Source organism: Calliphora vicina, chromosome 3, assembly GCF_958450345.1.
Source record: "Calliphora vicina chromosome 3, idCalVici1.1, whole genome shotgun sequence".
Taxonomy (NCBI): Eukaryota; Metazoa; Arthropoda; class Insecta; order Diptera; family Calliphoridae; genus Calliphora; species Calliphora vicina.
In genome coordinates this window covers 64,268,617-64,281,663 of record NC_088782.1, presented here as the reverse complement: position 1 = coordinate 64,281,663, position 13,047 = coordinate 64,268,617, and the positions used below count along the sequence as shown (strand labels likewise).

The following is a 13,047-nucleotide window of genomic DNA, read 5'->3' as shown; positions in this document are numbered from 1 at the left end:
GTGGCGGTATGGTGTATTAACCACTACTTGCCTACAAAACCAAGCAACCCAGGTTCGATCTCAGGTAGTGGAAGATAAATTTTCATTATGGTTTTCGAGTTTTTAAAAATTAACCTACCTCTAAACAATCCTTCCAAGAAGCCCCCTGATCACACCTCCACCTGGAAAAGAGGATAAAATCATGGTAAAGGTCAGACACACCGCCACCACTCCCTATAGAAGGTAGGGCGTTGTTTATAGGCAACGGCAAATGGCAGCTCCATTATCCTAGACCAGCTACAGCAGACCAATCATGTACTTAGCTAGAACAACAACCGATTAACGAAACTGATACAAGGCAAAAATAACAACAGACTGGATCTTATGGCAACATCGTACATGTATCGCAGGACCAGCTACAGCAGACCAATCATCTACTTAGCTGGAACAACAACCGAAACTGATACAAAAATAACAATAACACTGGATCTAATGGCAACATCGTAAGACTATAAGTACAAGTGAAAAAATATAAAAAAATTCAACTTTTTATCTTTTTTTAAATTCTCAATCTATTATTTTTGGATTTGTAAAATATCGCCCCCTTAATAAAACAATAGTGTATATTTTTAGTAGACATCTAGAACAAAAGTAATAATTCAATTGATCTTTTGACCCACTTTGTGGAGTTGAATTATACCAAATTGGTGTATATCCTTATATACTATTCTTTTATTGAGGGGACGATATATTGCTTTGAAAAATATTATTTCATTATTTATTGATTAATAACAAACATTCTTATTGAAATCGGTCGTATATATATTATGTTCGATATTATGAAAAAACTATGCCAAGCTTTGGGCAGATTTAAATATTCAAAAGCGTATAACTCAATAACTGTAAGAGATAAATAGCACACGCCACATGTTTCTATAGTCTAATTGAGGGTTTTAGAAGTATATTAAATCTTTAATGTTAGAAAAACCACAAATTCGCAAGAGTTCAAAAATTTTGCATGTCTGAGGTGCCATAATTTGTGACCCCACAGCTCCAGTTCTAAGGGTTCTGTGGGGTCCGTTGTATATTCAATTACTCCTTTGCATGTCAATCGGATCAGCCAGTTAGAAATGGAAGATTTATTATTAAAATATTTTTTATACTGCACCGCTGTGCATCCCCATTCCTTCTGACTGTTCTCAGATATTTACCGGATCCATATAAATAAATATTTCAAATAATGTCGCCAAACTACTGAACTACAAGTAACTATTTTACTAATAATAACTAACTAACGCTCGACTACACTAAATCCTTAAAAAATTCCAAACTTTACTAACACCATCGAACCTAATTGCCGTTATTGAAGTAAACATGTTTAAAATGCCTGCTATATTGGTCCAATATAAAAATTGGTCGAATATTTTGTTTGTAATATGTTAAATTGAAAATGTGTCGAGTAGTGTATGATAGATTTTCTTAATTTGTATTATGATTTAGTGTTTAAATTTGTTTATATTTTATTTAAATTTAATATTCAACAACTACAATGTTATGTTTTCTTCATTTGCTTACTAAAAATATTATTAATTTTGGTTTTAAATGTTTAAACTTTTAAGACTTTTTTTGGTTTCATTCCTGCTTTTATTTAATTACTATTCTTTTTTTTTCTTAAATTTGTTGTGGTTTTTATCTTCTACAATATGTATTTTTTATTTATTTAAATAATTGAAATTAAAAATAAGGAAACATCTACAATTTTCATTTCGATAACTACATATTTAATATGAAAGAATTGTTGTTGTTGTTATTTTTTTAAATATTGTTATTTAACTAAAAATTAATGCATGCATATTCTTGATTTTTTTTATTACTTTTTTTCACTAATTATTGTTTGTGTTTTAAAAATATGCTTTTGTATGTTTATGTAGTATTTTTAGGTGTTTTCTTAATTTTCTTGTTGTTGTTTTTTATATAATTTTATTTAAATTTTTGGTTTTATAAATATTTGTTTAATACATATTTAATGCTATAGTCTAGTTTATGGAACATTTTATTTTAATTTTAAATCTTTTCGATTGCAAACGTATTCAAAAAAATATGTAACTAGTTTTTAAAAAAAGAATGCATTTTAACAAATAACAAATCATTCTTTTTGAATTAAAGCCAAACAAATATTTGTAAAAAGAAAGACAAATTAAACAAGGTCTAGTTGACAAGTTATTTCTTAAGAGTATGACTGGTAAAATGCTGGTAAAATAATACAATAACATTGTTAAACTTTTTATTAAAATATTTAGGAAACATTTTCAGTAATTTCTTGTATTTTTTTAAAAAAAAATAATGTTATTTTGAAAAGTCTTTAAAGAGCAAAATAAAATTTTTCAAATTCAAGGAAACCTCAAATGTGTAAAGATCGCACAAAATTTATTAATCATTTTCAAATACCATAGTATTTCTCTTTAAAAAGTTGGCAACGCAACGTGTCACCCTGTTAACAAAAATAAAATGAACAGCCTAAAAACATGCAACAGTTTAGTAACCTTTAATTACTAATGCTATAAAAACAAAGCGAATAACTAAAAAAAACGTTATAAATTTAAACAAAATTAAAATTCAAACTAAATAAACTTAAATTTAATTTTAAAAATGTTAAACTTTATCTTCTACTTTTTTTTAGTATTTTTTTCTGTTGTAAACACTAATAACAATTAACTGTAAATACTATAATAATAATAATAATAATAATGTACATTTCTATAATAATGTTTATTGTTTTGTTATATTTTTGCTGGTTTTTTTCTTAAAAATATTGATATTTTACTACAATTGCTTGTAATTGTAAAACGTAAGTTGATTTTGTTTTTATAATTGTTGTTAATATTATGGTTTTTAATAGATGTTTTTGTGTTTTTTTATTAACAACCAAAGCTCAAACATTGACAGACTCTATTATTTAAAGTTTTTCTTCTCATACTATTTATTAGGTGGTCTATTTTTTTTTATATTTTGGTTTTATTTTGCAGTGTTTTTTCTATTTTTTTAATTTTGGTTTGTTTTGGGAAAAAGCTGAAATTATTTTTTTAATTCTAAATAAATGTAGTTCGTTGTAATTTTTGGTTTTTCAATATTTTGTTTTAATTTTTTTCAGTTGGGTAAAGGGAATATTTTTTTTTGTTAATTGTGGGCGTTTAAAATTAAATTTGTTATTATATCATGAGATCAAGTTGTATGTGTTTTAGTAAGCTGTTAGTTTGTTAAATAAAATCAAAACTTTTGAAATCATATATTTTATAATTTAATTTAAATATTTTTATATAACAATAATGAAGATTTACAAAACCTTGTAATAGACATTGTGAATAATAATAAAACAAAATTTTCCCCAGGCACTATTTCACCAAAAACAATTGAAGTACATAAATTAGTATCTACATATGAGTTTAGATCGGAGTTTAATATTGGAAAAATTGATTTTAAATCATCTTAGTTCCCAAACACAATCGAATTTATCAGATTAAACTTCACTCTATAGTTAAGTAACTTTTCTAAATTAGCTGATATGCAAATATATAGAGAGTAACAATACAATGGAAACTTCTATTGTAAACTATTGTATATTCCTTAATTTCAGTTAACAAAAACCTGATCTTTTACCAAACATACTATATGAAGATTTCTAAAATATATGAATAAAAATATAGCAAAAAGGGATAAAGTCAAAACTTGTGAAAATCAAATACCAAAATAACAAACGATTTTAGTGCTAAATCAGAAGTTTCAAAAAATATAAAAAAAATTACACTCCGGAGGTTATCTATAATCTCAAATTCAAAATTAGTTCTCCAACTGTTAGCTGGTCTTGGTTGCTATAGCCCCATAAAAAATCTTGTTCTTTCTAAAAAAAACAATGACGGAAGAACATTTAAAGGCAGCCGTAGGAAAAGATACTGGACGCCAATTACACAAAAAAGACAGTCAAGTTTGAAGGTGGCAATATTATGATGTTAAGGCTTCAATTCAATTCATATCATAAAATAAACTATAACTGGAATTGGATGCAGATCTATGTTATGTATACATACGATGAATCCAGTCCACTGACCCCAAACTCACCACATCTAGGGTTGTAACCGTGTAACTACTCGGTCCTATAAGGTATGCCAGTTCTCAATCCCATAGAAAAACTGGCTAATGTTATATCGAACTTAAAATTATAACACTAAGGAAGATTTTTTATTAAGTCCGTGACTTTTTGAATTTCCTGTCTCTGCTGCTGCGAACAGGCATCTGTCGTTGACTCCTCTCAAAATATTAACCAGCTGCGTCATTTTGTTTGTGTTTGACAACCATTGATAGCAGACTACTAAGTGACTTGAGGAGAAAATTTAAAAAGTGAATTTCACTTAAACCAAAGCTAAGCCTGATAAATATTATGGGAACTCTGCACCATAAATTTTAATATTCAAATAGTGGATACTAAATTTCGTTGTGGCTGTACAAGTACGGAAGATGCCGAACGTTATGGATGCCCAGTTGATCACGATATTGTATTGGGCGATCAGAGATTGAAAGTGCGAGAGAATGTGGATGTTATAGGCATCACATATGGCTCAGTGGTTTCCATTTTGAATGATCTCTTGGGTATGAGAAAGCTTTTCACGTTTGTTAACAATCGACCTCAAACGCAATCGTGTGACAACTTCGCAGGAGTGTTTGGCGTTGTTCAACCGCAATATGAATGAGATTTTGTGCCGCTTCGCAGCCATGGACGAAACATGGATCCACCACAATACACCAGAGAACAAACATCAATTAACCCCTTGTGGACCAAGGCTTTAAATCGTTGAAAAGGTTTTTTTTTTTTTTTTGTGAAATATTGAAAATAAGGACATCAGGAAGTTATTTACAAAATTTTAACTTTGTGGAGGACCTGCAAGGTACCTGGTACCGTTGGGTCAGCATCAGCCAAAAGATAAAAAAACTCATAGATTTTTGTTTACATTTTATTAATATGTATTGGTTTTGCAACTTTTATAACATTTTCTATTATGATTCAATTTTTTGTCATTACAATATAAATAAACGCCAGAATGAAAACATGAAATAATTCATCGTTATTCTGGGTAAGCGAGTTTGCCAATAGGCAAAAAAAAATTTTATTCCATAGGTGATAGTGTACTTCAAAGAACTTTTGGGCAAAAAGTCGGCGCGTCGCGAAAGAAGGCCAAGGTGGGTTTGTCAGCGAATAATATCATGGTGACCCTTTTGGGACGCACGCGGTATAATTCACATTGACTACATTCAATGGTAATATTCGCCATTGTCAACATATTTTATATCTCAGTTCTAAAATGTCATTGACACATTTTTCATATAGCTTACACCTCTACATAAAAAATTATTAAACATTAATTCCACCAAATTCGATAGTTCTCTATTACTGGTCTTACATATACTCTACATTTTAGCTAATTAGTTTAGAATATATGTAGAAGAAACTTATCTATGTGATTCTCATATAAAAAATGCTGCAACAAAAAATACTAACATTGAAAAAACAGATTCGTAGTGGATTTCGCAAATGTGTTACCAATCTAATGATTGGATTGCGTACACAGTTTTTGCTGTCTTGTCAACTGAAAGTCGGTTCATGGAGATTTAAAAATGGAAAATTCGTTGAAGAAGTCTGAACCATTCGTTTGGCAACAAATTCGGTTGACACAACGGAACTGTTTGTGACAACGAAATCGGTCTATTTTTTCGCTTAGGCCACATAATAAAGTTCTTCTTAGTACAATATTTATATATCGAAAAAAATGTAAAATTTTTGGTTTGGTTTACATTATAGTCTATAGTGACAGAGGAACATTTTTATTGTTTTCATTAAAAAAGCACTCACCAAAGAATACTTTGATAATTTTGAAAAAAATGGTGAAATAAAAAATTTATAAAATAAAAAGTTTGGTGAAAAATAGGATAAATAATAGAGCTAATCGTTTTTTTTAAAGATATTTTATTGAAAAAATTACCCTTAGAGTCAGTTCTTGTGTTTACAAGCAATATTGTTTAAACATTATTAATTTTAGCAGAAACACCACATTGCTATTAACCCTTAAATACATATTGTTGCCAATTGTCTACATTCCAGTTCCACTTAATTTTAGACGAATATAAGCTTAACACATTGACTGCCAAGGGACTTTCAGCAAATAAGATGCTGGGGGCCACAGCATTTTCTTTGCGTAATCTCTTCGAAAACGTCAATATTCGAATTTAGACTACTGTCAGTAATATTTACTGTTTAGAAACAGATTTTTTTTATGGGTCTTACCAAATGGCGAAAAGGAATTTTTTATGGGATACTGAGTTAGAAAAAATACTCAGTACAAGTTCTGAAAGTGATGAAGAATGTGAAGATTACAGTTTTGATGAGAAACTTCCAGACAACATGGCGTAAACCGCATAGTGCAGTGTCACACATATGTGTCCGACGTGGCAGTCAATGTGTTAATACTAATTCAGATTCTCCTTCAGTAAAATCAAATGGAGTACGATAAGTCTCTGCTAAAGAAATTATAAAACAAATTATATAATAAATAAAAATCAAATAAACATTTGATAATTTATAGAAAAATAAAAGTAAAAATCATGCATTTAAGGGTTAAGAGAATGTTGCTGAATTTAACGGCTGCTTGCAACACTCAACATATTTATAAACATTTCCATCAGTAGAAACTTCTACTAAACAATATTGATAACAGCATCTTATCAACATTGTTCAAAAGTATGACAACATTAACTGTAAAGCAGCTTTAATAGCTTCAGGTGATCATTGTGGAAATAGAATATTCTCGTTTTTTGGTTAAATAATTCATGAAACTACTCGAAGATTGATGTGCGTATATAAATAGTAACTGCCAGTTGCTAAGGAGTCTGTATATCGTAAACGCTGTTCGAGTTAACATCAACCTTAGTACCAGTGTATTTTTTAAGTATGTATGTAATATAAGTGTGTTTAAAAAAAGAGTGTGACTATTTAAACTGTTTAGTACGGTTTGTTTAGAGGAATGTTGCTAAATATTATAAATTTCTAACATTATAATTAAACAGCTACTAATAATGTAGGTTTTATTAGTGTTTCTGCAATGAATATTTCGATGTGTTACAAACTAAATAAAAAATCATTATACCCCCATATTTGCTGATGGTGGGTATATAAATTAGATGACCAAAATTTATTCGGAACATTCTATAAGTGAACACATCTTATTTGAAAAGTCCACAAAATTTTTTAAACGTTTCACTTATAAAAAAAACTGCATAAAACTTTCTGATATCGAAACAATATTGACGATAGCTCTCATATTAGATCAATTTCCGAAAATAAAACTTAGACAAAATTCTGTGCAAATTGTTCTAAAAGTAATAAAATTCACACAACCAAATATGGTGAATACAGATCCATATATGGCCTTGCCGACTAAATTATCTTACATTTTACTGGTCGTATTTAAGAGTGTTTAGCAACATGCTGCTGACTCATATGGATTTGGATGTATTTTTATTAATAAAGAATACAAAAACACAATTTTCGGGAGTTTTTTTTTTTTTTTGTTCAAATTACAATATTTTTTTTATTATTTTCTGTTCGGTTTTACTATTTAACAAAAAAGAAATAATAATAGTTACTTAATAATATTTAAACAAAATAATAATAATAATTAAAAATAGTTTTGATGAAAAAAAACATGTTGGGTTTTTGTTTTGTTTTTGTAGTTTAACTAAATAAAAATAATAATAATATAATAATAATAATTAATAAAAACAATTAATTGAAAAATAAAACTTTTCTAAAATACAAACTAACAACAAACACTTGCACTACTACTCACTACTTTGATTAGGCTTAATTAAATATTTAATTAATTAATTTATTTATGTAAATTATTCCGTTTTTATAATATTTTTTATTATTGTTTATAAACAATATACATATTTATTTATTGATTTAATTGTTTTGCTTTTTTGTTTTCTTAAGGAAATCCATTAAAATTAAAAGTTTTTTTTTTTGTTTTTAAAAAAAGTTAAAAAATAAAATAAAAATTAGATGAAACAATATTTTAAAAATAATTTCAATTCATGTTAAAACTATTAACAAATTCTACTACAAATAAAGTTTAGTTTTCAATTTCTTCAGCTTCTGCTCATGAAATAGGTAAACTAAGTTTTAATTAATATTTATTTAAAAATAAAATTTAAAAAGAAAATTAAATATTAATAATAATAAAAAAAAATATATTTGCAACATTTTATGTTTCTTGTATTGTATTGTATCGTATTGTTGTAATAACTAAGGTACTTTTTTAATAATATTGTTTTTGTTTTTAGTTTTAGTTTAACATGTTTTCTTTCTTTCTGTTTGCAAAATGTTGCTAAACATTTATTTTGTTGTTGTTTAGTAATGAGGTCCTCTACACTGCTAGGCGTTGTGTATGTGTGTGTGTTTTTTTTATATTATTAATTTAGTTAATTTTTTTATTTAATGAAATTAAATTTTATATAAGCTGGTTTGTATTTTCTTTTCTTGTTAAGTATTGCTGTTTATTTATTAATTTTATTTTATTTTTTTTTGTCAATAAATGTTGCAGCATTGTGTTTCAAAGAAAACGGTTTTAAACATATTTAAATTGAATTAAATTTGTTTTATGATAAGAAAACTTGTTAGATAGTGTCTTATTTCAAATAAATAAAAACATTTTATAGGATAATGCTGTTAAAAGTGTTAGCAACTTTCCAAACAACTGAAATTTTAAGAAAAAATCTGATGTTTATTCAACTTTTGTGGCCAGCAACAACATGTTGCTGTTAATATATTATTAAACATGTTTGTTTTAAAATCTTATTGTAAAAGACAACATGTTGCGTAAGAGTCTCAAATTACTTTGTTGCCGACTGATTGATCCACTTCTTTCTTGAAATATTAAATAATATATTGTAATTTCAATGGTGTTAAGACTTTAGTTCTTAGGCTTTTCAAAGGCTTGTGGGGATGTAAAAAAGATCATTTAGTATTTATGCTATCCTAAAGATTTCCAAGATTCATTGCCTTTAAAACATTTCAATATATTTGTATATAATCTAAAATATTTTGGCCAATAAAAAGTAAAATATAATTGAGATCTAAAATCTAAATTTATTTGTTTAATTTAAGACATATTTTCATAAAATTTGGCTGAAAATTCCATATTAAAATCTAGACTATGTGCAACATTACATCTAAAGTTAAAGCTTTCGAAATTTATTAAAAAAGATAATATTTATTCTCTTAATTGCTGGCAACATAATAATAAACAACATGTTTATATACATAAATGAATGGTTTAAATAAACATGTTGCAGAAGTTTGTATATGGATTAATCATAAATGTTGCTAAACATTTTAAATCTTTGCACCACTACAACATTGTTGCTAACACATGTTAATCTTTAAATTCTTGGTGATAATTAAATATTAATAACTAACATGAAAATAGGTTTTCTTTTTTGTAAAATAGACAGTAATATTAATAATCAAATATTTATAGTCAAGTACTGTAGCAACATGTTGTTACATATTGCTTTAAATAAAACTATTGAAACATTAAGAAACTTATATTACTAATGTTGCAATATTATTTCTAACTAAACATTATATTACAAGTTTCCAACTTTTCTAATAATGTTCCAATACTTGTTTATAAATAAACGTTGACAACAAAGTGTATATGCTTTAAATATTGCTAAACTCTTTACTGTATTGCTAGTTTCATATGTTGTAGTTTCAACAAAACTATTGTATTTGTTTACTAATTATGTACTTTATTTAAATTTGGAACTTCTTTTAGATTTTTTTATTATGGTAAAGAACTTATTTTAAATATTTTTCTGTAATAAAAACAATCCTTAATGCCAACACAACAGCTGTTTAAAGATATCACAAAGAATAAGTAAAATTCAAGTCCTAAATGAAACTTAAACATTGGAAGACCTTAACAAAGAAATTTAACATTAGCAACAAGTTGCTGAATATTGAAAAATCTAAAATTTATTAATTTTTCAAATGTTTTAATAGAAGTAAGTAAATTTTTAATCTATAAGATCTGTTTTAAAAACTCTAAGGAACATTTTGTTTTGGGCAACAATGTTGCGAAACATTATGAAAAATAAATTCGTAGGGACATGTTCTTGTTAATATATTATTTATTGCTGCAGTTTAAGGTCAGTGTTTGCTTTTCCCAAGTAACATTTTTTATAAATGATTAATTTTACCAAAAATACCTTTTTGCTTTTGTGAAAATCGTTTTAGGAACTATCCAATTGTTGCTGGAACCCAAAAAAGTATGTAATTCATTTCTCAGTTATTTGGTTCATTTTGACACAAAAAGTTGTGTAGCTGTCTTATTTAGCAATAGTTTAAAGGCCTGGTTCTTATCTTAACAATGTTGCTGGCTTTCATTGCATTTGCTTTCAAATATGTTACGCCTTATTCTTCCCTTTAATCTTAAATATTCATTACCTAAGTGTTTGGCAACATTGTTGCTAGATAATTTAATTTGAAATTTTTTATAAATAGATAGATAGATAACTATTAAAATATTCGTATATGTGTTTAGCAACTATGTTGCATGAAATCGTGAAATTCTAAATTTATATTTAAGCATCTAGCAAAATGCAGTTTAAACATATTTTGAAGCTCTGCAAACATACATTTTTATAAAATTAAGTTTAATGAAAGCTTTTTCTATCACAAGTCATCTAAATATATTTCAGATATCTATAAATATTGAAATATTTGAAATGTGAAACTTTTTAGCTTCATTTATAGCAAAATATAGAAATTATTTGAATATTTTTGCTCGCAATGTTGCTGAATATTTTTAGGTTCTCTAAGCAATATTAAAATGCTTAATTTGGAAATGGAATTTAAGCTTAGTTTCTAGATGAAGCATTTTAAATATTTCTTAGTTTAGCAACAATGTTGCTAAATATTTAAAAGCCTCCTTAAACAAGATGTAAACATTTTAATTGTTATGAATTTTATCATTGGTATGTTGCTAAACATTTTTGAATTCATAGCTCTTAGGAAACAAAGTGGCTTGGAAACTGTAGCAACATTTTTAGAAACGCATTCATTTAAGGAATATTATGAAATATTTATACAACTTGGCCAACAATCGTTAATCAAAAAATTCTTTATTAAATAAAAGGTAATTAAATATTATTTTGAAACACATGGAAATATGTTTCCTATGTGTTTAGAAAAAATGTTGAAAAATAGTTTCATAGAAAATAATGAAATTGACTATAAGATTTATTTTGCTCTGCAACAAAGTTGCACTGACAAATTTTCCTCTAGACAATAATGAAAATCATATAAATCAGAGGAGCTACACAATGTTGCCTTTTGGCTCAAACTCTTCTAAAAATATTGAGAAATTTTTTCTTATGAAATGTTTAGCAACTTTGTCGCAAAAAACACATTATACGTTAAACACTAATGAAAAACTTTACCTGTTTCAAGTTAAAAATATTAATTATAGTTTAACATTTATAGAAACATGTTGCAGCAGTTTGTTAGACATTTTGAGCCACAATGTTGTCAATTATTTAAAAACTTTCTAACAATTTCGAAACCTTAACGTGTAATTTCAATTAAAACATTTACAGAATTTTGCTTTATAAATGTTTAGCAACAATGTTGCTATGTTTTTATGCCATGTAATCAGATTTGTTTAACTTTCGAAAACTTTATTAATAAAACATGTTTCTAAAAACTTATTTCTTCAAAAAATGTTTAGCAACAATGTTGCCATTGAATTTAAAGCCTTGGTAAACATTTTTAAAACTGTTTTCTTTGTTCCTTATGTTTGTTATTTATAATAAATACACTTATGTTTATATACTTTGTATATTAAGTAACACATGTTGCTGCAACATTTATTTTGTATTTTTTTTTATTTCTAAATAATTTTTCAGTATTTTTTTTTTAATTTTTTCATTTATTTTTTCTGGTTTTGTTTGGTTTTTTTGTTTGTTTGTTTATTTATTACACTAAATAACTAAATAATGTTGCTGTAGTTATGTCTCTTAAGTATTAAATTTTATGTTTTTTTTTGTTTTTGTTTTTAATAATAATTTCTTATTTCTTTGTTTTTGTTAAACATATTTCATATTTATATCAATCAGTAGTTCAGTTTTATGTTTGCAAGATTTTTAAATAAATTTATTTCATTATTTGTATAATAATAATTAAAAACTCCAATTAACTTTTAATTAATGCAAGTTTTTGTTTATTTTCAACTCTATATAAAACCTTTAATGTTTCCAATAACCTTTTGTTTGTTTATAATATAATTTTTATGCTTTTTTTTTGTATTGTAATAATTAATAATATTTTAGAATTCATTTTAATGAAACTTGCATTGTTTATTTATTTAGGTTTTACTTATTTATTTTTGTTTTTCAAAATTTCTTTAAGTTAGATTTTTAATATTTTTTTTGTAAAGGGGGAGGGAAGGAGAGTGTTTAGAACAAAAAGACTATTGCTGTTTTAAATATAAACTAAAGTTAAAATTGAGTTTTTGTTTTGTTGTGTAGCTGGTATTTTACAGAGATGTGTAGGAGGGGGAGGGGTTAAGTTTACAGGGTTTTGAAAAGGGAAATTAAATTTAAGTTTTAGATTACATAAATTTATATATGTAAATGTATGTTTGTATGTGTTTAAAAATTATTATTAACAATTATGTGTTTGTGTGTGTTTTTTCTTTTTTAAAAAAAATAAAACTTTGTTTTAAATTTAACAAATTTTAGGAGGTGTGTTGTTTTTCTGGTTGGCGAATTATAAATCATGTTTAAACGAAGTATTAATTATTTAGTAACAAAGTGTGAAGAAGAATTATTTAGCATTACACATCCTGGAATTTTGAGAGACGTGCACGTAAGTCCATGTTCTCCTGTTTTAGCTGCTCTACCTCTTGGTGTAATGTAGCATTCTGGCAAGACAAAAAAAAAATAACAAGTTAATTA

General features: G+C 26.2%; 1 protein-coding gene across 9 annotated transcripts in view; it reads right to left on the bottom strand.

Moving 5' to 3' along the window:
- Positions 1–7,570: 7,570 nt before the first annotated feature.
- Pdp1 (PAR-domain protein 1) overlaps positions 7,571–13,047 on the bottom strand; it is a 77,560-nt gene continuing 72,083 nt past the window's right edge. For all 9 annotated transcript variants that reach the window (XM_065506402.1, XM_065506403.1, XM_065506407.1 and 6 more), the window contains one exon: positions 7,571–13,013. In XM_065506402.1, the coding sequence (XP_065362474.1) occupies positions 12,927–13,013 (87 nt within the window). In that variant the 3' untranslated portion in view covers positions 7,571–12,926. The remainder of the gene's footprint in view (positions 13,014–13,047) is intronic.